The sequence below is a fragment of the Balaenoptera physalus genome, assembly GCF_965194825.1.
Source record: "Balaenoptera physalus genome assembly, chromosome: 8".
Taxonomy (NCBI): Eukaryota; Metazoa; Chordata; class Mammalia; order Artiodactyla; family Balaenopteridae; genus Balaenoptera; species Balaenoptera physalus.
Window position 1 is genome coordinate 9,935,334 of NC_138887.1, and position 25,140 is coordinate 9,960,473.

Genomic DNA, 25,140 nt, shown 5'->3' on the forward strand with positions numbered 1-25,140 from the left:
TTTTGTTGATTGGATTTGTAAAAGATGGAAAATGATACGTTGGTCTCCTACTCTGGTTGTTTCCAATTATTTAAAAAATATTTTTTCTTTAGTTGTTTATGGCTGTATATTTTAGTGTTATGTTGTTTGCCATTAATTTTTATAACTGTTATATTTTTGTCTGTTTTTATCCCAACTAATGCTTTTTGCCTTGAATTCTACTCTTTGAATATTTCCACTCTGCTTTGTTCTTGTATGAATATGCCAAGTCTTCCATTTTTAAGCCTTTCATTGCTTTTTAAATTTTTGCTCTTAGAAGTGACGTATATTTGAAGGAGTTGTTTTTTTTAAAAAATCCTTTTAGAAAAGCTTTTAATTAATTAATTAATTAATTAATTTATGTCTGTCTGCGTTGGGTCTTTGTTGCTGCACGCGGGCTATCTCTAGTTGTGGTGAGCGGGGGCTACCCTTTGTTGCGGTGCGCAGGCTTCTCGTTGCAGTGACTTCTCTTGTTGCGGAGCACGGGCTGTAGGCGCATGGGCTTCAGTAGTGGTATGCGGGCTTTAGAGTGCAGGCTCAGTAGTTGTGGCACACGGGCTTAGTTGCTCCGCAGCATGTAGGGTATTCCCAGACCAGGGCTTGAACCCGTGTTCCCTGCATTGGCAGGCAGATTCTTAACCACTGGGCCACCAGGTGAGTCCCTGGAAAAGCTTTTAAAAGATGTTTTGGTTTTCTATTGCTGCATAACAAACCATCTCAAAACAGTGGCTTTAAACTTAGAACCATTTTGTTAAGTCTCATGATGTATGGTTGAAACAGCTGGATGGTTCTTCTGTTCCATGGTTATTCTGCTGGTACTGTAGTCATCTGGTGGCTCACTTAGACTGGAATGTCCATGAAGGGTGGCTGGGCTCAAGTGGGATCTTGGAACCGTGGGGCATGTGTGTCTTCCTATACTATCTATCTATCTATCATCTAGTCTCAGTCCTCTCCCTCACCAAGTGGCCTCTTCACTTACTCTTTTTATGTGATCTCTGTAGTAGGGCAGGGTAACTACACTTCTTAGATGACAGCTTGGAAGTCCCAAGAGTGCTGGTGGAAGGCCAGGCCTCCTTCAAGCTGAGGCATGGAACTGCCACAACATCAGTTTGGCCTCATTCTGTTGGCTGAAATGAGTCCTAGTGCCAGCCCAGGTTCATGTGAGGGGGTGTAAACACCAGGAGGTGTGGTTCACTGAGGGACAAATTGGGAACCTACCTACCACAATATGAGAGTCTAAATCCTTCACGTTTATTATTTTAATTGATGTGATATTGTTCCTATGGCTAAGGCTTTTATTTCCTGTAGTGAATTTGCATCATGCTTTTAATTCTATTAATTTCTCTATCAACATCAAGGAAAATAATAGTACTTTTACCCCAGTTACGATGAATGAGGCCTTCAGCATGATTTTACTTGTATTTTCTATTTATTATGTGGAATTTTAGGCCATATTATAAATTTATTTCTTTTAAAAAGTTTTAGATGTTTTCATTCATTTTGTAACTGTATAAACAATAATTATTTAGATCTAATTAATTTAATTGGTCTCAGTGCGTGCTGTCAGTCGTAATATACCATTATTTCTAGGGAGTTTGGATTTATCTTTTGATGAAATGTCGTATATCTTAACTAATGTTTCAGGAAGGCTATGTAGATTGTATAATACCTGAGTTCTTTCCAAATTTATAATGCCTTCCTCTGTCTTCACACAGTTTGATTGGTCATAGAGTTGTTGTTTTGGTTTTTTGGGGGGGGTGGGGAGGGGGCTTGAGGGATCTTAGTTTCCCGACCAGGGATCAAACCCCGGTCCCCGGCAGTGAAAGCACCAATTCCTAACCACTGGACCGCCAGGGAATTCCCGGTTACAGTGTTTTTGGATCACATTCTGTGCTTCTCAGGAATTTATTGTTATTATTCCATTGTCTTTGGGAATTCATTGTCCTTTATGGGTATACCTTTTTAGGGCACTGGATTCTTCTTTTTTTTTTTTTTTTTTTCATGTAATGTAAAGTTTTTGCCAGTGAGGGATGGTGAATGGACCTGGAACACGGTGTGTGTGCAGTTTTGTCTTTTTTCAACTCTGTCAAGTCTTCTAGTATAATTTTGTTTTGTCTCTTCTTCCATTTCACAGCAATTACAATGATCAGGTTTGGTAGATCTTAATTCTATAAAATTGGCATTTGTCATTTTCTCTATTTTTGCTCTTTCATTCCACATTATGGGAAAACTTCTTGAATGTAACTTCCTCACTAAGAATTCAGCTTTTCTGCCATGTTAATTCTGCTGTTTTTCTCCAATGCTAATGTCAGGTCTGCTGTTGCATTTTCAAGTTTCCTTGAAATCTCCTTATCTGAGTTTTTCCCATTTCCTTCTTAGCATGATGTCTCTTTATTCCTGTTGTACTTGGTTCTTGCAGGCAGTGTCTTTCAATAACTAATTATGTGTCTAGATCCATGCTCTTTTCCATATTATTTTATTTCTTGGAGTGAATTGTTGCCACTGCCAGTCCTGTGTCTACTTACTGTGGGGTTGTACTGATTAGGATTGTAGTCTCGGAATGGATATAGAAAAAGAACTTCCGGATAGGGTAGGGCGAGTGGCTGTCAGGGCTCACCCACTCTGCGGCTGGCTGCCTGTTTCCTCATTGCTACAGACCCAGGAACTTTGGGCTGGGGTGGAGAGAGGCGAAGGGCTGCTGCTCCCTCTTCCCATGCACTTCCTGGCAACTGTGCTCTTACCCTTCAGAGGCGGGGCTGCAGTTGGCCACTGGAGTGTGTCTCTGTCTTCATTCACACTGTAATTAGTGGAAACTTCTCCCAGATTTGAGTAAATTGTTATTTTTCAAAGTAGGCTCTACTTTGTCTTTTCTTGTGGGTGTCTTTGTAGGTGTTTTTTTGTTTGTTTTTTTGTTTTTTTTACAATTAACTGCCTTCATTTTAAACTATATTTTTAAAATTTTATTTACTTTTTATACAGCAGGTTCTTATTAGTTATCTATTTTATACATATTAGTGTATATATGTCAATCCCAATCTCCCAGTTCATCCCACCACCATCACCTGCCCTCAACATTCTTAACTCAGCTTCACCAAGGGGGAAAGTTGACTCGTGCCAGGGTGCTTGCCTGTGATTATCCTGAATTCAGAATAGAGATTATTCCTCTAGAAGCCTTCGGTTATTCTAAGACTTCAGAGCCAAAACTGGTAAGCTGGCACTAATGTCTTTATGCTTAATTTTTTAAATGCTTACCTTCTTAGTCTTTTAATTTGGGGGAAGGGGCTTCAACAACAGAAATTTGTTTTCTCACAGTTCTGGAGACTGGGAGTTGGAGACCAGGGTGTTGGCAGGTTGGTTTCTTCTGAGGCCTCTCTCCTTGGCTTGCAGGTGGTCTCCTTCTTCCCATGGTTTTCTCTGTGCACCTGCATCCCTGGCGTCTCTTCCTCTTCATATGAGGACACTAGTCATAATGGATTAGAGCTCTACCCTACTGGCCTCATTTTAACATAATCACCTTTTTATTTTTTTCATTTTTACTGAGGTATAATTGACAAATAAAATTGTAAGATATTTAAAGTATACAATTGTGGTGATTTGATATACGTAACGTAAACACTGTGAAAGGATTCCCTCTAACAAGTCAGTTAACAAAGCCATCCCTTAACATTTATTTATTTATTTATTTTTGGTGAGAATATTTATGTTCTTTTAGTTTTTAAAAAAATCTTTTATCACATTTACTTGGCATGCTGTTATACTTTTGGGTTTTGTTATTAGCCTTTTTTGTCTCCCTTATCTCAAATATAATACATTTCATTCTTTTAAAGTTTAGCCCTGTTTTATTTCTTTTTTGCTATTCCTATTTCTTAAATTCTGTTTTTTCCTCTATTGGTCTTTTTGGCTTTATTCCTTCCTTATTCTTTCACTCTAATTTTAATTCGTACTGCCTTAATTTTTTCATGTCTGTTTTCTTAAGCCTGATTCCCTCCCCTCCTCTGCCCTCCCTCCCCGTTATGGTTTCATTTTATAAAGGCTGGAAGGATGTGTAGTCCTTAAGAGTGGCAGTAGCTGTGGGCAGTGTCATTCAACAAATAGGGAAGACCTATCTCTCCTTCTCCTTCTGAGTGGATTTTATGTCTCTTTGTTCTGTCTTGACCCCTGAAATTATGACTTGGGGATACAGTGGCACCTGTGAACTTTTGGAGTGGCTTTTGGACAGCATGTATCACTTGTATGAGAAGCTGATTGTTCTGAAGTCTGTGGTCTATAATGTGTGTTTCGTCACTTAGGGGAAAGACCAGGGCCTCCGGTGTCAGACAGATGCATGTCATAGCTCTGGTGTGGAATAGCTCCGTGACCCTGAGCTGCTGCTCAGGTGATTCTGATGTGCACAGAGGTTGAGATTGCACCACGGTACTGCTTCTACTCTTGCCAGGTCAGATCCTGCCTGTGTCTGGAACCCTCAGGGGTGCTTCTGTTCATCGCCCTAGTGATATTCTGTAGACCTCCTTCATCTGGTCGGGGACTCGAGGGGAGGCAGCCAAGAGGGCCCTCCAGCCCTGTGCCAGCTCCTGCAGCTGTCTAACAGATTGTCCTTTGGCTCTAGAAAGGGATTCAGTACTTTGAAAAAAGTTTGTAGACCATTGGCCTTTGGAGACTGAAGTCACCCTTCGTATATCAGAGCAGAGCTATTTAGGACTGCTTTCTGGAGAGACCTTGCCTGTACTTTGTTCCATCTTTCTGTGGCTAACCAGTCCCTTAATTTTCAAAATGGGTCGCGACCCTTTCCTCTTGGTTAACGGTAAAGCAAAAAAATTCTTTTCTTAATTGGCTGTGTAGTAGACTAATTGAATTGAAGTTTCTAGCAGATTTTCACATCAAGTTTAAATATTTCCAGTTCTTATCAAAAGCTTAGTTTTAAAATGTCACATTCTTAGAGGTAGCCTAAAGTCTATCTCTAGTTTCACAGCACCTTTTTGAATTTTTTCTGTGAGATTAGGGCCTGCTGAACACTCTATTCAAAAGCTAGCTGACGGAGCAGGTAAACTGAAGCTGGTTAAAAAGGAGTAGAGACTGAGCCCCCTTTCTCGCCTCCCACCCCAGTCCCTTCACCCCGCTTTGGCACACGGAGAGCAGGTCGATCACGCCTGCCTTACCTCTCCACGGAGTCAAGGTGGCCCAGCAGAGCTTCCTACTGAGTCCTCACTGCTTGGGACGCTTGTAAAATTCTGTTTATGTTTTTTTCGTGGACTGTGATTGTGGTTTTCATTATGAAATGTCATTAAAAAAATAGTCATTTTAAAGTTATGAACTTAAAGAAAAAAACCTGGGGATGCTGTTTGTAACACCAGCCACTTGAGAGATTCCCGTTCTGAACATGGTGGGAGAGATCTTCCTCAGGCTTGGTGTGTCATTAGCAGGTGTGGTATTCCTCCACGGATGCTCTGGACCTTGTAGATGCTGCGGCTGCTTTTTCTGCTGAGCAGATAGGGAGCTCAGCGTCAGATCCGTGGCCACCTTGAGGAGATGTCTAGTGCGTGACAGTGTGTAATTTGGGACACTGACTTTACCCCAGCTGTGTTTCTCTTCTTAAAATTATTTTCCATTTGTCTTCCTTTCCTCATCCATTTATTTACTTCTCTTCTGACATGCATATCCTTGTTAGCCCCATCATTCTTTTTGGAAGAAGTTGGTGTACAAATTAGCAAATACATAAGAACGATCCTAAATATTTTAAGAAACCACCCTCTTTTTTTTTGCTGATTAAAAAGTATTTTCCAACTTTATTGAGGTATAATTACAAAATTATGTTATTTAAAGTGTATAACATGATGATCTGATATACAGGTACATCCTGAAAGGATTTCCCCATTTAGTTAATTAACACATCCATCAACCTCACATATTTACTTCTTTTTTTTTTTTTTTTTGGTGAGACAATTTAAGTTCTACTCTCTCAGCAAATTTCAATTATTAGATAACAGTGTTGTTAACTGTACCAAGGTTTTAGATTTGTCTTTCTTGTCTCCTGGTGGTCTCCCCAGGATCTTATTTATTTATTTATTTTTTAAACATCTTTATTGAAGTATAATTGCCTTACAATGGTGTGTTAGCTTCTGCTTTATAACAAAGTGAATCAGTTATACACATACAATATGTTCCCATATCTCTTCCCTCTTGCATCTCCCTCCCTCCCACCCTCCCCATCCCACCCCTCTAGGTGGTCACAAAGCACCGAGCTGATCTCCCTGTGCTATGCGGCTGCTTCCCACTAGCTATCTATTTTACATTTGGTAGTGTATATATGTCCATGACACTCTCTTACCCTGTCACATCTCACCCCACCCCCTCCCCATATCCTCAAGTCCATTCTCTAGTAGGTCTGTGTCTTTATTCCCGTCTTGCCACTAGGTTCTTCATGGCCTTTTTTTTTTTTTCTTCCTTAGATTCCGTATATATGTGTTAGCATACTGTATTTGTTTTTCTCTTTCTGACTTACTTCACTCTGTATGACAGACTCTAACTCCATCCACCTCATTACAAATACCTCCATTTCATTTCTTTTTATGGCTGAGTAATATTCCATTGTATATATGTGCCACATCTTCTTTATCCATTCATCTGTCGATGGACATTTAGGTTGCTTCCATGTCCTGGCTATTGTAAATAGAGCTGCAATGAATGACATAAATCACAGCAAGATCCTTTTTGACCCAGCTCCTAGAGAAATGGAAATAAGAACACAAATAAACAAATGGGACCTAATGAAACTTAAAAGCTTTTGCACAGCAAAGGAAACCGTAAACAAGACCAAAAGACAACCCTCAGAATGGGAGAAAATATTTGCAAATGAAGCAACTGACAAAGGATTAATCTCCAAGATTTACAAGCAGCTCATGCAGCTCAATAACAAAAAGACGAAAAACCCAATCCAAAAATGGGCAGAAGACCTAAATAGACATTTCTCCAAAGAAGATATACAGATTGCCAACAGACACATGAAAGAATGCTCAACATCATTAATCATTAGAGAAATGCAAATCAAAACTACAATGAGATATCATCTCACACCGATCAGAATGGCCATCATCAAAAAATCTAGAAACAATAAATGCTGGAGAGGGTGTGGAGGAAAGGGAACCCTCTTGCACTGTTGGTGGGAATGTAAATTGATACAGCCACTATGGAGAACAGTATGGAGGTTCCTTAAAAAACTACAAATAGAACTACCATACGACCCAGCAATCCCACTACTGGGCATATACCCTGAGAAAACCATAGTTCAAAAAGAGTCATGTACCAAAATGTTCATTGCAGCTCTATTTACAAGAAACCACCCTCTTGATCCACTCTTACTACGCTGGTCTGAGCTCTTGGCCGTGTTGTCGCAGAAGTCACCTGCCTGGTCGTGCCGCATGCCTCTCCTCCCACCTGCAGCTCCTCACCTGCAGAGTAGACCCAGCAGCGCAGGGTAGAGGGCCTTTCTGAGCAGTAACCGCCTCTATTTCTAGACCCATTTCCTGTGGCTCCGCTTCCGCTCCCCGTGCCTCTGCAGCTCTCGTTTCTGCCCCTCTGGTCTCCCTCTGCTTGTCATTTCTGCAAATCTGAAGCCCGCTTCCTACCCCTTCACCTCTTTCTGCTCAGAGTCGGTTTCCTCTGTGAAACCTTTGCTCATCCCCTCCAGGCAGGGCCGACCACTTCCTGGGTGCTGCTTCCTCTCTTGGTGCACACTTGGGGGCACACCGACCGGGCTGCTCGCCCGTGGGCACCTTTGTGCAAATTAGAACAAGGCTCTTTATACAGCTTCCAACGGCTGGAAAAACCCGTCTTAATGAGTGTGTGCGTCTAGGCCGTTTACCCTGTGAGTGGTGCCGTGTGTGTGTGTGTGTGTGTGTGTGTGTGTGTGTGTGCGGTTGTGCTCCGTGGCCTCGTCTGTGTTGGAATTTGTGTGAATTGTCTGTATCCCCAGCACCGTCTGTCTGACCCGGGGCAGGTTCTCAACAACCATTTGCTAATAAGCTAAAGGAAGAGCAAAGGTGTGAATACCTGCCACGCTTTTGTCTGGAAAAATAGCAGGGAAGGCATACCTGACAAGGCCTTTTGCACTGAACGTTATGAATATATTGTAATGCCAAGACATATATATATATATTTTTTTCGCATCTCAGTGTCTCTGAAATCACAGATATCTTAGTGTGTAATGGTGGGTGAGGGCACAGCCCTGGAGCTGGACTGCCTGGGTCTGAATCCCAGGTCTGCCACTTACACACTTATTTGTGTGACTCTGGGCGTGTTACTTAACCTTTCTGTGTCTCAGTTTACTGGTCTGTAAAATGGGGATGATAACAGTAGTTCCTACTTCATGGGGTTGTTGTGAGAATTCAGTGAACTCTTATATGCGCAGCGCTTAGAATATCACCAGGCACATAATAGCAAGAGATAGGAGTGTTAGCTATTATCAGTATCACAAAAGGCTACATAGGCACTTAATATACTGTTGTTTCTTTCTAACCCTGAGATGCTGTTTTAGTCCCCTGGAGTGCAGCTTACATGGATAGCACCTCGTGTCGGTGTCTGTGGACTGGTCCCATTATATGTGCTGCGGTTCCACACCATCTCCCGCCCACACCAGTTTTCTGGTTGCTGCAGCAAAACATGCACGGTACACAGACAGGAAACCAGCAGGCTTTGTTTTTTCTTCTTAATATGGCAGAAGAGTAAGAGGGAACAACCAGGGCCCTATATAGATAAGGCTCCTTTCAGAACTTAAACTCAACTTCTTTCATGCTGTAAAGCTTAGACTGGTACGAAATCTTGGCTGTGTAAAACTAGAAACCAGAGAGAATTGGGTTTGAAAAAGTGATTTTATTTATTTATTTTTTGGCTGCGCTGCACGGCTTGTGGGATCTTAGTTTCCCAACCAGGGATTGAACCCAGGCCCCTCAGCAGTGGGAGTGCGGAGTCCTAACCACTGGGCCGCCACGCAAGTCCCTGAAAAAGTGATTTTAATGTAAAGTTTTTGTCTGATTGCAGGGCAACTTTCCTTTGATGATTTTCAAGGAAGCTGGGCTACGAAGTGGCAAAACGTAATGGCTGTTCCGGGGCCAAGTTCCCCATCAGAAGCCTCCAGGGTGTCCTCAAGTTAGACAGTAGATGAACGTCGCTCCCCAGATAGTTGTGGGTTCGCCTGGTCTTCAGTGCTCACTTGTGGCTGCAAGGCCACGTGAGGGGTGGGGTGGCTCGTGTCTGAGTTGTTTAGGACGACCTTTCCCTCGTCTCTCACGCTCCCTTTAGCAGCTACAGCCGTGCGGGGAGCCGCAGGTAACTCCTGTTCGCTCGCTGCCCCACCCTGTTGAGCTCTCCTTCAAGTTAAGCAAGATCTGACTACTGCATTCTTTGGAGATGCTCTGCTCGTTTTCCTTATGAGACTAAATGGCTTTTCCCAGATCACATCACTGCAATTGACTTGACCCTCAACTTTGAGAAATACTCTTACCTACTACGCAGCACAGCCGAAACTCCCACAGCAGCTGGAGAACACTGATTTGGGGGTTCGGCATCTTTTTCTTAGTTGAACAAAACAGTATATAAGTAAATAATACAGGGATGATCTGAAACTTCACCCTCTTTAATTCGATTTATCTAAACGCTGGATTTGATGGTATTTCTGTGTAGAACTGGTCAACTTTAGCCCTGTCAGAGGGTGTGTTTAATGATCAGTTCCCAGAAAGAGTATCCACATGAGGAACTTTCTCCAACAGGCCTTCTTCCCTTCGGGATTCACTTACCTTCAGGTTTCAGAAGTGATAGGTAGGCAGTTGTTCTTACTCTCCGTATTCTAGAAAGTGGAGAAGCAGATAGTGAGAATGTGTTTATTACCTTGACTCAGATCAGCCAGTGGAGGCACTAGCATTATCCCTAGTTCTGCACTGCACACCCCTTCAGGTCACATCAAAGACTTTGTTTTCTAAAGAAGCACATACAATCTAAGGTTAAATATGCAAACGGGGACATACATACTTATGGTTATCTTTTCCTTTATGTAAACCTGGAATTTCCATCTCTGCCCAAAATCTTTTTTTTTTTTATTTTTTATTTTTTTGAGAAATGTCAGCAGAGAGGGCAGAGGAATTACCTCACCTCAGGTGAGGATGCCCTCATGCAGCCTGGGTGGCCAGAGCCAGCTGGAAGCCCACAGAGAACCTGACTCACAGGCGTATTCTGTGAGGTCTTTTTTTATTTTTAATTGGCTGTCAACATTTAGAATTCAGGCAATTTTACATAAAAGACCTCTTGCAAAATCGGAAGATCCATCCAGGCCTGGCCCACGTGGTGAAGTTAGCTGGAGCCAGGTTGGGGCTGAGCCGCGTGCCCCTCACTTCTCATCTGTGTGACTTGTGGGGCCCGGCGCGCACGTGAACTGTGAGTCCTCTAAGCCCGTGGCCGCCTCTGCTCTATGGCCAGGTGTCCAACACGCTCCAGCAAGGCCTAGGTGTGCGCGGTGGTCGAAAGGCCACCGGGAAGGAGAGTAATTGGTGCCACCGAGACCCGCGTGCTGCCTCTAGTCCCACCTGGCCTTGGCCTTCAGGGGACGGGAGTTCAGGCCGGCGGGGTGGGCGCCCTGCATGTGCTGAGCTGGCTCCTTCCTCTCAGTCTCTTCATTCAGCCTGAAAGTCAGGACCACGGTGTCCTCATCCAGGGGGTGGGACATTTTTCAAAATATGAAAGAAAGCAGCCAGTGACCGCTCCGGCCCATTCGGAGGCTTACAAGCCCAGCTATTGCACAAAAGGGTAAGCTTCCTGTTTACCAGCCGGCGTGAGACAAAGTGGTTGTACTTCCTGGCCGTGCGGGACTTGGCACACAGGCTGCGTTCTGTCCCTCAGGACAGCAGGGCTGAATGCCGGCTCTGTGCTCAGCCCTCGCCCCCATGGCCTGGGTCCTGGATGCGGGCCACCCTTGGGAGGGCACTTCGGCTTGGGCTCCAGAACCGGCCCTGGCGTTCTGAAAGGGAAGGCGGCCTCGCCTCCTTGCTGGCTTCCTCCTTAGCTTTCCTTTCCCTGTGGGGTCCAATCCAGGCGGAGGCGCTTGGCATGAACCTGAATCTAACCGTAAATTCACATCTTTTGTTTTTCAGTCTCTAGGAAGCAGGATGTCAGTGCTTCTGGGGAAACAGGTCTTTTTTACCGGCGTGGCGGCTAGCGGGGGCTGCGCCCTTTTGTACTACCTGATACAGAGTAAGTATCCGATGAAGCGCCCGAGGCAGGGCCGCCTCCTAGTTCTCTTGCCCACGTTCCTCCAGCAAAGGAAATACTTCAGATGCTTTCAGCAGGTTAGAGAAAGAAGGAAAGGACTATTTTTAGAAGCCAGTAAGCTGTTCCATTGGCTATAGCTTCCTTCTTATCCTCTAATCCCGGTTTTCCCAGGAGCCACAGGAACAAATCAAAGGAGTAGGACCCATTTGCATAAGAAGCCTCAAAAAAGCAAGATGGGCTTTCACTCCAGTGCACATGCAGTAGATCCATCAAGATTTCTGAGATTATAGAAAGAACAGAGGGAAGGGGGACACCACATGGTTCACAGGTGTGGAAAACTGGCTCTTTCTCAAGTGTCCTCGGCCTGTTTGCCTTGCCGTTCTCTGCTGTTGATTTAGTGGAGGACAGGACCTTGCGCAGCGGACTCTGGCAAGAGCAGAAAATGAAAGCACTGTCCAGGCTGGCAGAACCCTGGCAGATGCAGCTTCCAGCCTTCTGCACCCAAATTTGAATTTGTAAAGACAGGCCGCAGTTATTGTGAGCAGCGAGACATTTAAGGGCATTTCCATGCTACTGGTTGCGAAGCAGCGGCAGCAGTTTTTTTCTGGACTGACTTTCTTTGAAGATCTTTCATGCCCGCCCAGCTTGGCTCCTCACCCGACTCCGCAGCACTGTTACTTCCTGCCCGGATGTGCGCTCCACCCGCAGCCAGGCGAATGGCCATGGCCCCTCCGCCCGTTCTTCCCCACCTTCCTTCAGGGCGGGCCCAGAGGTCTCCGAGTCTGCAGGTGGCCGGAGATGAGCGTTCCCAGGGATAATTCAGACCGGAACAACTCGGCAGCCCCTCCCCTCTGCCACAGGGACGGAGGCAGGACATGGCAGGAATGAGTACACTTTCGGGTCAGGGGCCTGGCAGCCTCTCCCCTTTAGGAGGCTGGAGTCGGCGGAAAGCGATAGTCCAGTGGGCTCTGCAGCCAACTCCGGCTCTACACTAGCTGTGTGGCCTTATGGTGGGGGGTCTGGCTTCTTCCTGGGCCTCGGTTATCGATGTGATGAGGGGTAATATTAGTGCCTGTGTGCGAGGATGTTGTAAACATGAATCTCACAGCCTGTGGGGTACTGAGAAATCGCTCAGTGAAGATGAACGGCCTGGACCCAGCCTCTGCTGCCCTCGGGGCTGGCACCTCGTTCATGCCGCAGCACCCCCTCTCCCCTCTCCCCTTTCCCGGGAAGCAGCACGGGAGGGGCGTTCTCCTTGGCCTCTGCAGGCTCGAGCCACCTTTCCAGTCCATTGCTGTGGCTGAGCCTGCAGAGGGAAGTCTTTCTTGTTGCCAAACAAAAAACCTTCCTTGGGAAGCTCACCGTCCTTTGCTCTCCTTGGGGCCGCTTGTCCTACCGTACACTTTCAGGGAGGTGCTTCCTGGAGTTCCTAGTAGCCTTTGGGCCAAGGATACCTGAGGCTGAGAGCAGTTTGTAAGCTTTATCTACATGAAATGTTGGCGTACATCTGTAAACTTGACAAGTTAGCGTTTTCATGTCCTGTTGCGTGGCCTGAGGGTTTTGTTGTTGTGGTCTATTTTATGCTGGTTTATCAGGACCTTCCTCTTAGTGGAAGGAGCAATGTTCAGAAGTCAAGTCGTAGATTCTGGCCCCAGCTCTGCCTCGGATTAGCTATATCACTTTGAGCAAGTCATGGAACCAGAGGACTTAGAACTGAAAGAAAAGTTAGAGAAGATCTGATCAGACCCCTTAGACGAAGAAAAGAGGCAACGAATGAGGTGAGGAAATAAGAGATGAAGAAATTGAGGCACAGAAAGGTCCAATACCTTGCTCAAGGTCACCTGCCACATCCCTGCAGATGCTGACTTCCTATGTTTTGGTTTTGGAGTCTCTAAAATGGACAGTTCAGAGTAGATGGTCCCTAATAATAATTCCACCCATAAATTTCATGTTTCGGTTTCCATGTTGTACATGAATTACATCATCTCGCTTTCTAGGGAGAGTATACCTGACCAAGTTCAATTGAAAAAAAAAAAGAAAAAAAAGTAACCATTTTCCTTCCCCCTTAGAAGCTTTTTCCAGGGCTTCCTATTACCAGTGGGCGTTGGAGCATCTGCGCAGTCACCCTGAGGCGCTGGACGCTCTGGGCACTCCTCTCAACGTTCACCACCTCCGCCTCACCGACAAGTACAACTTCGTGGACATTGCCGATGCAAAGGTAACGTGCTCCCCCTGCGAACTGCAGGCCGGGTGCCTACTGAGCGGAGGAGGGGCTGCCGTCCTCCGGAAGGAGTCTTGGAGGACGCTGGAGAAAGATGTGGGATGGGAAAATCCACCACGTACAACTGCCGCTAGGTGGTACCTAGCACCGTTTAAAAAAGCATTCTGGATTAATTTATTTTCATATAGTTTTCTTCCTTTCTGGGGAATTGATGTGGCACGGAAAGCCCTGTTTGTGCTCAGGTCGCCATCTTGAACGGGAGGTTGTAGAGAAATGATGAGTGGTGGTTTGCCAGTATTTCAGCTTTGAACTTGAAATACACCTAAACTCTAGTTTTAAAGCTTATTTCCATTGCTTCCATGGAATGCCAGTCCATTTTTTCAGCTGTATCTTATCTTCTTTTATAGTTCAACTGAATATAAGAAGTGTTGTTTTCTTCTGTTTAATATGTTTTGAGTTGGAGGAATGATTCTCAGTTGTGTGGGGAATGCAGAGATGCAGAAGGCTTTCAGGGAGTTGATAGTTTCAAATTCCAGCATAAGGCAGGGTGATGCAAATGCCTTAGCAGAGGCCTGGGAGGGAGAGGTTAGTGGACTGGGAGGTGGTTGTGATGACAGGGGGGCCCCGCTGAGCAGCTGTGCACGAAGGCACGTGGCTGTGCTCCCTGCCAGTGTGTCCTCCGCGGAGGTGCAGCTGCCCAGGGAGGGTGTGGGCAGGGAGAACGGGCTGAGGCAACCAGAGGACTGTGACGTCGTCTTGTGAGGTGTGTGCACTTCATCGTGACAAGCAGAAGCCCTGAAGTATTTGGAGGACAAGAGTGAGCTGATCGGACCTAGTTTATTTTTTGTTGTTGTTTTTATTATTTTTAATGGAAATAGTTTTATTAGAGATATTTCCCCCCCTAACTACAAAAGCAATTCTTGCTCAAGTATTCTGATAAGGATAATTGATGATTTTTAAAAAAAAATTTAATTGACGTATAGTGATTCAGTCGTTTGTTCTTGCAGATTATATTCCATTACAGGTTATTAGAAGATATTGAATATAGTTCCTTGTGCTATACAGTAAATCCTTGTTGCTTATCTATTTTATATATAGTAGTATGTATCTGTTAATCCCATACTCCTAATTTATCCCTTCCCCTTTGGTAACCATAAATTTGTTTTCTATGTCTGTGAGTAAATAAATTCATTTTTATTATTTTTTAGATTCCACATATAAGTGATATCGTATAGTGTTTGTCTTTCTCTGTATGACTTACTTCACTAAGCATAATATTCTCTAGGTCCATCCATGTTGCTGCAAATGGCAATATTTCATTCTTTTTCATAGCTGAGTAACAGTCCATTTTGTGTGTGTGTATGTATGTATGTATGTATACCACATCTTCTTAAGCCAATTGTCTGCTGATGGGCCCGTGGGTTGTTTCCATGTCTTGGCTATTGTAAATAGTGCTGCTATGAACATTGGGGTGCATGTAACTGTTGGAATTACAGTTTTTGTTTTTTCCATATATATACTCAGGAGTGGGATTGCTGGATCGTATGGTAACTCTATTTTTAGTTTTTTAAGGAACCTCCACGCTGTTCTGCATAGTGGCTGCACCAATTTACATTCCCACAAACAGTGTAGGAGGGTTCATTTTTCTCCATACCCTTTCTAGCATTTATTATTTGTAGATTTTTTGATGATAGCATTCTGACTGGTGTGATACCTCACTGTGGTTTTGATTTGTATTTCTCTAATAATTAGCAATATTGAGCATCTTTTCATATGCTTGTTGGCTCTCTGTAGGTCTTCTTTGGAAAAATGTCTATTTAGGTCTTGTGCCCATTTTGTGATTGGGTTGTTTGTTTTTTTTGCTGTTGAGTTGTATGAGCTGTTTGTATATTTTGGGTATTAACCCCTCGTCAGTTGCATTGTTTGCAAATATTTTCTCCCATTCCGTAGGTTATCCTTTTGTTTCGTTGATGGTTTCCTTTGCTGTGTACAGGCTTTTAAGTTTGATTAGGTCCCACTTGTTTATTTTTGCTTTTATTTCTTTTGCCTTGGGAGACTGATCTAAGAAAATATTGCTACAATTTATGTCAAAGAATGTTTTGCCTATGTACTCTTCTAGGTACTTTATGGTATCATGTCTTATATTTAGGTCTTTAAATCATTTTGATTTTATTTTTGTATGTAGTGTGAGGGAATGTTCTAATATCATTTATTTACATGTAGCTGTCCAGCTTTCCCAGCACCACTTGTTGAAGAGACTGTCTTTTCTCTGTAGTATATTCTTGCCTCCTTTGTTGTAGATTAATTGACCATAGGTGTGTGAGTTTATTTCTGTGCTCTCTATTCTGTTCCATTGATTTATCTTTTTCTTTTGGTGCCAATACCATGGTGTTTTGAGGCTTTGTAGTATAGCCTGAAGTCTGGAAGTGTTATACCTCCAGCTTTGTTCATTTTTCTCAGGGTTGCTTTGGCAATTCTGGGTCTTTTGTGGTTCCATATAAATTTTAGGATTATTCTAGTTTTGTGAAAAATGTCATGGGCAATTTGATAGGGATTGCACGAAATCTGTAGATTGCTTTTGGTAGTATGGTCATTTTAACAACATTTTTCCAATCCAAGAGTGTGGGATATTTTTCCATTTCTTTGAATCCTCTTCAGTTTCCTTTATCAGTGTTTTATAGTTGTCAGCATATAGGTGTTTCACCCCCTTGGTTAAGTTTATTCCTAGAGTATTTTATGTTTTTTGAAGCGATTTTAAATGGGACTGTTTTACTTTCTGATATTTCATTATTAGTGTAAAGAAATGCAACAGATGTCTACAAATTAACCTTGTATCCTGCTACCTTGCTGAATTCATTTATTACTTTAATAGTTTTTGTGTGGTGGTTTTTGGGTTCTCTATATAGAGTATCAGGTCATCTGCAAATAGCGACAGTTTTACCTCTTTCCTTCCAATTTACATACTTTTTCTTTGTGTGTGTGTGTGTGTGTGTGTGTGTGTGTGTGTGTGTGTGTGTGATTGCTGTGGCAGAGACTTGCAGTACACTGTGTTGAATAGAAGTGGTGGGACTGAGCAGCCTTGTCTTGTTCCTGTATTTAGCAGGAAGGCTTTCAGCTTTTTACTGTTGAGTATTATTATGTTGGCCGTGGGTTTGTCATAAGTGGTCTTTATTATGTTGAGATGTGTTCCCTCTATACCTACTTTGGTGAAAGGTTTTATCATGAATGGTTGTTGAATTTTTATCAACTGCTTTTTCTGCATCTATTGTGGTGATCATGTGGTTTTTGTTAATGTGGTGTATCACAGTTGATTGATTTGTATATGTTCAACCGTCCTTGTGACCCTGGAATGAATCCCACTTGATCACGGTGTATGATCCTTTCTATGTATTGTTGGGTTCGGTTTGCTAATATTTTGTTGAGGGTTTTTTTGCACCTATATTCATCAGAGATATTGGCTTGTAATTATCTTTTTTTGATAGTGTCTTTATTTGGTTTTGGGTGCTGGTGACCTCATAGAATGAATTTGGAGGTGTTCCCTCCTCTTCAGTTTTTTTTAGAATACTTTGTATGTTTGGTAGAATTCCCCCGTGAAGCCGTCTGGTCCTGGACTTTGTTTGCAGGGGATTTTTAAATTACAGATTGTTTCACTTGCAGCGATCAGTCTGTTCAAATTATCTGTTTCTTCTTGATTCGGTCTTGGCAGGCTGTATGTTTCTGGAAACTCGTCCATTTCTTCTGTGTTGTCCAATTTGTTGGCATATAACTGTTCATACTATTATGATTCTGTATCTCTGTGATAACTGTTGTTATTCCTCCTCTTTCATTTCTTATTTTATCGGGGTCCTCTCTATTTCTTGGTGAGCCTGGCTAGAGGTTTGTTGATTTTGTTTATCTTTTCAAAAAACCAGCTCTTGGTTATACTGACCTTTTCTGTTGTTTTTTTGATCTATTTATTTCCTCTCTGATCTTTATTATTTCCTTCCTTCTGCTGACTTTGTTCTTTTTCTGACTCCTTTAGATGGTAGGTTAGATTGAGATTTTTATTTCTTGAGGAGGGTGTGTGTTGCCGTCAACTCTCCTCTTAGAACTGCTTTACGGGCCAGGTCAGAGTATGGACCAATTTGCTAGAAATAGTTCCCCCCTTTTAAACAGTGGACTCTTTGTTTTTTGGGGTTTTTTTTTTTCTATTTTATTATGAAAGTTTCAAACATACAGAAAAGATCAAAGAATTTATGCTGTGGAACCCAATATCTGCTACCTGGATTCTGTAACTAATATTTTGCTCAATGTGCTTTATCCCATACCTGTTTGTCTAGCTCTACCTTATCTGTTCTTGAACCTATCATCTTATTATTTTCAAATATCCATACACTTCACCTTTAAATACATAAGCCATATATATCATTAACTAGAGCTTAATATATATTTTTTGAGGTAAAATTTACATTCTGTGAAAGGTACACATCTAACTGTCCTGATGAATTTTAACAAATGCATCCACCTGTGCAACTTAAGCCCCTACCTACATGTAGACTGTTCCCATCACCTGAGAGCTGCCTCATGCCCTTCCCAGTTGGTCCTCTCACATCCCCCCCAGCTCCAGCAGAGGCACTTTCTGACATTTTTTTCCCAACCTAGTTTGGTCTAAGACATGGAATCATGCATTATATACTCTTGGGTAAGGCTCTTTCACTCTACATGTTTTTGACCTTCATCCATGTTGTTGCATATATCGGTAGTTCTTCTTTAACCGTGGATTTTAAAATAATCATTGCAAGTACTCAGAGCATTGAGTTTGGCACATAAGGTCTCCTTGCCAGATAGGAGCACTGCCATTGACCTCACCAGGCCATCCAAAGAGGGGCAGGGCATTTGAAGGGAGCCAGATGGAAAATAAGGTGAATTCTTCAGCTAGGCTCCAGTTCAAGAACAACCAGGTTCTGTGGATAATCACTGGATTTTATAGGTTATCCCTTGAGAGGACAGCACTGTATCCACTTGCGTCTCTCATTTTATACCCCCAGGTGAAGATTCCTGTCTCTGGACCCAAGTCAGAGGGCTGTCTCTATGTCAGCTCATCTAGAGATGCCCCCTTTCAGAGGTACGATGGGAAAGTGGGTAGGAATCCGGCAGCAGGAGGAGAACCTTCTGATGGAAACGATTTCCATTTTCAATTGTAGTTATATGATTGTGGCAGTAAGAATTAGTTTTTCAAAGCTTGAGAAGTTTCACAGCTTGGACAGCATGCCACTACTTGGGCTCTTAAGCTCAGTCCAGACATTTTATCCAGTGCACGCTACTGAATTTGAAGAACGTTACAGTTGTAGTGGTCTAGGTCTGCCATAACTTGATGCTATGTCACAGCTTCCAACGCTGCTGCCTCCGTCGTTACAAATGAATAGAGGCATGGGTTCCTGTTCCAGAATTATTCGTCACATTCTTTAAATAAGCTCTCTACCCCATTAATTGGCTTTTCTTGTCTGGTTGCCGGTAGCTACACTCACTCACTTCCCCCACGGGAAGCCTCTCTCAGAGATGTTTGCTGTTTAGCCAGGATGTGTTTTAATTCTCAAGGACAAAAGGAGCAGGCAGCCCCTGCCTGGCTCCCCTGGACTCACTGACCCCTGAGCCTGGGATTAGTGGAGGAGCTGGCCGGCTTCCAGCCAGGAGCTGAAGGTCCGGGCGGGGTTGGTGGGGGGTGGATTAGGAAAAGGGGAGGAGTGAGCTGCTCCTTCCCTTCCCTGGGGTCAGCCATTCATTGTTAAACTTGCCTTGATGGTGATGCTGGTTAAATAACGTGAGCCTGGAACAAAAGGTTAAAACGTTAACATACTGCTAACATAAAATAGTGTTTAAAAAACTTAAGACATTCCTAACAACTGCTTTTTTCCTTTTAAACCATGTCTTTTGCCTCAGTGTTTCGTTGACTAGAGACTATACTTTTGGTTTCTCTCAGGTGGAACCTTCAGGAGGTCTTCTTAGAGCTCAAGGATGGCCAGCAGATTCCCTTGTTCAAGCCCAGTGGGGAGAACAGCAACGAGCTGAAAAAGGAGTGAAGGTGATCAAAGACCAGCCCCTCCGAGCCTGGCCTCCCTCCTCCCCATGCGCGCCCCCGTGGCTGCAGGCCAGCCCCCAGGTCGGGCTGGCTGCACGTGTGGGCATATAGTGATCTCAGGATCATTCTAATTTGACCACAGTGAACCCTGCTGAAGTTTTTAATTTCATCAGAAAGTTACTATAATTTATAAAAATTTGAAAGTTCTCTGTATAGAAGCAAAGCACAGAATGAAAGGAATCAGTATTAATAATGCTGATTTCTCATCTCTTTTCCTCTTCTCCCCTCTACCCCAGTTTTCAGCCCTATCAATGAGAAGGTTTTCTAGTACCAAAAAGGTTTTTAATTAATTGTTAACCTCAGAATGCCGCGGGAGAACAAGCACTTCTGTTTGGTTGCTCTATGTTAAGTAGCTTGTGGACGTATCTAAAGCACTTGGAATTTTTTTTTGCTTCATTGTTGTTTTATTTTCTTCTTTAATTTAGTCACCAACTGTCTGCCTGACTGAAGATTTACAAAATAACTGCTTTAATGCAAACATTTTGAAAGCTTAAAATATTTATATGTACAAAAGCACGTGAAACATAGGAAAGTTAGTTTAAAGCTAACAGGCCCTTACACATCTTCTTTCCACACAACTTAACCACATAGTAGAGAATCTTACCTGTAGGTTTTATTAGTCTTGCAAGGGGACAAAGATCTTCCTTCCCTCTGAGCACCAGAGCCTACAAAACCCAGAAATCTGTCACCTTTGCTTTGAAAAGGCCAGTTTAACCCCCTCAGTATTCCTAGGCTTAAATGCAGTTGTAATAAAGGACATTTATGAGCTCCTTTACTGTATTCTTAATATTCATTGGAGGGGAGCCTCTCAGAAAAGATTAAGCTGAAATGTGCCAGTGTAGAGTACAAGGCCTTTCATCGTTTTGGAAGTTATTTCTGTCCTGTAATTTCTTTCTTTAAAAAATATGCTCTTTGAATAGACCATGAAGTGAAAAAGTAGGTCTTTCCCTGAGAGCTTTTATTGATAAATATTACGATCTATACAGTCTTTCTTGTGCTGCTTTATTCTTTAACCATTATGTACCGTTCTGTTGTGTACATGTCACTTTATATAATGCCTCATACCTGGCTGTTCTATAACAGCTTTTACTTACTTTCAGTGTTTGCTGGATTTTTTTCTTGCTATGGCCAAGCCACAGAAAACCGGGGCCTGAGTGGACCTTCTGTTCTGAAGTAAAAGCAAGTAACAGTTTGTATGAAGAGGCTTTCCTAACCCAACTGACAGGAAATAGTATTATGTAGTGAAAAGATCCCTGATTTCTGTTTGAAAGCCACCATCATCTTGGGTATTTTTTCCAGTTAAGCGTAGTTCCATGACTTCTTAATGCCTTATGGTTGACTGTGAACAGGCCGGAGCCCGGTGCTGGCAGTAGACATTGTCCTTTCTTTTCTCGAAGCAATGCTGTATACCTGCAGCCCACTACTCCCTGTGTGTCCAGGAATCACTGTGATTCAGCCATGGACTCACCGTTTGAGCACGTGTTCCCAGCACACCCCATAAGAGTCAGCCCAGCAGTGACTGGAGAAAGGGCTTCACTAGAATTGTAAGAATTATAGATTTGTCAAGACTGCAGAAGAGCGATCACAGCCAGCAAATGGCAGTAGGGCTCCCACGCGCCTCTACTAAGCTGCTGTATGGTCTCTCTCTGCTCACGTAATACTGGACTAGGAGAGTTCCAAGCAGCGGTGCTAAAACGAGGCAGGAGAGAGACCGATCAGGGGGAATCCGGGAGGCCAGTCAGCTCACTCCTCCTCTTGGGGGACTGCTGACCTCATGGGCTTTGAGATCTAAGATTGCAGACGTGATGGAGGCTGCCGTGCAAACAGAAAAAACATGAAAACAGGCCTCAGCCGGGGAGGTGTGAGCTCTGCTCCAGAAAGATGATCTGCCATTTGGCCAGTGTATAGGTTAGCTGAAGATATGGTAAAAGCAGGCCCTGGACAGGTGAGGTGGCCAGAGCGTGAATGCCAGCATTAGCATTCTGCATTGAGCTTGTAGCCATCAGGTTCTGGAGTAAGTATATGATTCTACTGTTAATGAAGGTTTAAGAGACTGTGCTGAATTATACTGACAAGACCTGTACGACTTTCAAATAAATCACTGATTTTACTGTCATTTATCCCATTTTTCTAGATTTGGCTTCCCCCTCCTTCTCTTCTTTCCAACCGTTCCCCACTTACCAATCCAGGGATTTAGTAATACCTGATGAGACAAGGTTCTGCTACTCCCAGTTTTGGTAAAGTTGCGTTCAGCAAAGATGAAGCTAAGCTAAATGACAGCCACGTGAAGCAGCCAGCGCTTCACCGACGGTGGCCTCTGCCCCCGGCACAGCGGGAAGGCCAGGGCGACGCTCCGTCGGCAGCGGCTCCACAGGGCTTGCTGAAGGCTGCTCGACTCTGCTGTTTCCAGCCTGTCGTATGAAGAAATACTTACCAGTCGCTGGTCTTGCAGGCGAGGCAGCGTTGTTTATACTGCTTGTTGGGAGGCTTGGGCAAAAGACGCTGTATCCACAGGAGGCCCCGTGAAGGGGCTGGGGGGCGGTCAAGGAGGAGGTGAGGGGGTGATGATGGGAAGAGCCTTGCCTCCTCGGCAACCTATCCGCCCTCCAGCCTTGTCTTTCCGCCAACTTCAGCAGTTGCTCAGTCGAAAGTGCTGTCAGGAATGTGTACAGAAAAACTGACATTTTACGATCCAGGGTTCAAAAGTGGGAGTTGAAAATATTAGAAACATGCCTCAGTACCATAGATCACATGCGGTATATTAAATGCCTTTCATTATTAAATAATGAGCATTCAAGGCAGAACTATTATACTTATCTTTTAAATTTGTGTGTCAATAATTACCTTGCGTCTTAATAAGGTAATTTCTTACTTCCAAATTATTTTTATGAAGTAAGAAACTATAGGCCAGTCCCTCTCAGGAATGTTGCAAAATTCTAAATAAAATATTAGCAAACTGAATCCAGTGACATACAGTAAGTGGTATATTGTATTTGTCACAAAATATTTTGGTGCCTCTCTTGCACTGCCTCCCTTCTCTATGGGGAGATTATACTTCCCTGCCTGTTGAACTTAGGCTGTGTGATTTGTTCCGGCCAGTGAATTCTGAGTGGAAATGACATGCAACTTCTGAGTAAGAAGTTTTAAGTGCCAGCCCTTGGTTTGCCACGTCTTGTTTGCTCTCTTTCCTGAGATCGGAAATGTTCCAGATGGCAGCTATTCCAAGGACCTGGGTTCTGGAATGAAGATGACGTGTAGCAGAGCTACAGCTGAGCCACAGTGTGACAGGGTAGCATGAGCGAGAAATAAACCCTTCTAAGCCCTGAAGATTGGGGGCCATTTTCACTCCAGCTTAACCAGACTGTACAGTGACTAAGAGAGGTTTATTCCAGGAATGCAAGGGTGGTTCCCTATTAGGAGAGCCATTAGTATAGTTCATCACATTAGTAAAGCTAAGGAGGAAAATTATATGCTAATTTTAATAGATACAAAAAGGCATTTGACAAAAATTAAGTATTCACATTAAAAATAAATGAGAATTAATAGATAAGGGATATGTGTGTGTGTGTATATATATATTATATTCTCAAAGCCAACATCTTACTTAGTTGGGAAACTAGTAGAGGTTCCTACAAGATAAGGATGCACTCTATTGACTGTTATTTATTGTAACATTATATTGTATCCAACACAATTAGAAAAAACAAAACAAAACCCCAAAAAACAAGAGGCCTAAATATTAGAAGAGTAAGGCAATTAATTACTGTTTACATAGATTTTATATCTGCAAGCTGCAACGCAATCCATGGATCAATACCGAGTATTTAGTAAAGTAGAGGATGTAAGATTAATTATAGAAACAATATTCTTCACGTAAACAAAGAATAACCAGTTAGCAGAAGTAATGGAGAGCAGACAATACTTAAAATAGCAAAAAGCAAACCCAAACAAAAACTACTTAGGAAAAAAGTGAGCAAGAAATCTGCAAAACTTGTATGAGAGGTGTTAAAACACACTACTGAAAGGTACGAATGTAGAACTGGACAAAGGGAAAGACACACTATGTTCTTGGATGGCAGGATTCTTCATCATAAAGATGTCAGTTCTCCCTGAGTTAAATTTAATGTGATACCAGGGATTTTTAAACGTTAGACAAGCTAATTAATTATAAATTCCTTTGGAAGAAGAAATAAGCAAAGATAGCTAGGAAATCCCTGCAAAGGAAGAGTAAGGAGTGGGGAGGGCTAGTCTTACAGACATTAACACATATTTGTAAATAAAATAATGAAGTGCTGGCACATGAAGAGACAATGCAATGAAAATATAGACATGCATATGGAAATCTGGTTATGGTAAAGCAGCATCTAAATCAGGGAGGGAGAGGAAGACATTTGAAAAGTGATGTTGGAACAACCTGATAGCCATATGCAAAAAGATGAAATTGGATCCATTGCTCACCATACATTCCAATTGGATCAAAAGATCTAAATGTAAAAATGAAACCATCTAAGCACTAGCAGAAAAATATGGGTGAATTCTTTTATAACCCGGAAGTGGAGAAACTCACCTAACCATGATTCGTTATAGAATAAGGAAAATTGACTGTATAAAAACAAATTTCTGCATGTCTAAAAATACCAAAAGCAAAGCAAGAAGCAAATGATAAATGGGAAAATATTTACAATATAAATCACAAAGCTTAATATCCCTAATTTCTAAAGAGTGAAAGTTGACAAAACAGTAACCTAATAGAAAAATGGGCAAAAGATATTATGTATTCACAGAAAAGAAATGCAAGTGACTCAAACACATTAAAAAAAAAAAAAAAAAGCCAGCCTCACTCTTATAAATTCAAACTACAGGAAGATACCATTTTTCTTCTAGCAAATTGGCAATAATCCCTAAATTTAAGAACCTATTTTCTCGAAAGGCTATGGGGAAATAAGCATTTTTAAATTGCTGGTGTAAAGACAAAATGAAACAACACCTGTGGAAGGGAATTTGACAATATCTAGAAAAATGTCACATACACTTACCATTCTATGCAGCAATCCCACATCTAAGATTTTATCCCAAAAGTACGCTGGCAAAAAATACAAAATGCCATTTATGTAAGATTATTTAATGTAACACTATTTGTAACAGCAAACAACTAAACAACCCAGATACAACCCAAGTATCCACTGACAGAGAATGGGTTGAATAAACGTTGACTTCCATACAGTTGAGGAGACTGTACTTGTGAGAAGGAATGTTATATACGCTTGTATATATGTATGCATACGTTAGCTTCTACTTTCAAAAAGAAACAACAGAAGAATAACTAAAATCAGTACAAGTAGTTACCTTTGGGGAAGTAAACAAATGGCCAGGGGATGTAAGGAGGAAACAGGGATGGAAGCTGTACTTTCCTGAATGTACCTTGTTTTACACTTCTGACTTTGAAATCATGCTGTTTTGTTTTTACATAATTTAACAATAAAATCACAAAAAAAATCTTTAAAATACTTCTTAAAATATTGAAACAAAT

At 42.5% G+C, this 25,140-nt stretch overlaps 1 protein-coding gene across 1 annotated transcript in view; it reads left to right on the forward strand.

Moving 5' to 3' along the window:
• COA1 (cytochrome c oxidase assembly factor 1) overlaps positions 1-21,726 on the forward strand; it is a gene marked incomplete at its 5' end in the record, with an annotated part of 249,294 nt that extends 227,568 nt beyond the window's left edge. The window contains 4 exon segments of the mRNA XM_082473612.1: positions 11,154-11,253; positions 13,341-13,489; positions 18,520-18,596; positions 19,452-21,726. Of these exon segments, the coding sequence (XP_082329738.1) occupies positions 11,154-11,253; positions 13,341-13,489; positions 18,520-18,596; positions 19,452-19,551 (426 nt within the window). The 3' untranslated portion in view covers positions 19,552-21,726.
• Between the last annotated feature and the right edge of the window lie 3,414 nt (positions 21,727-25,140).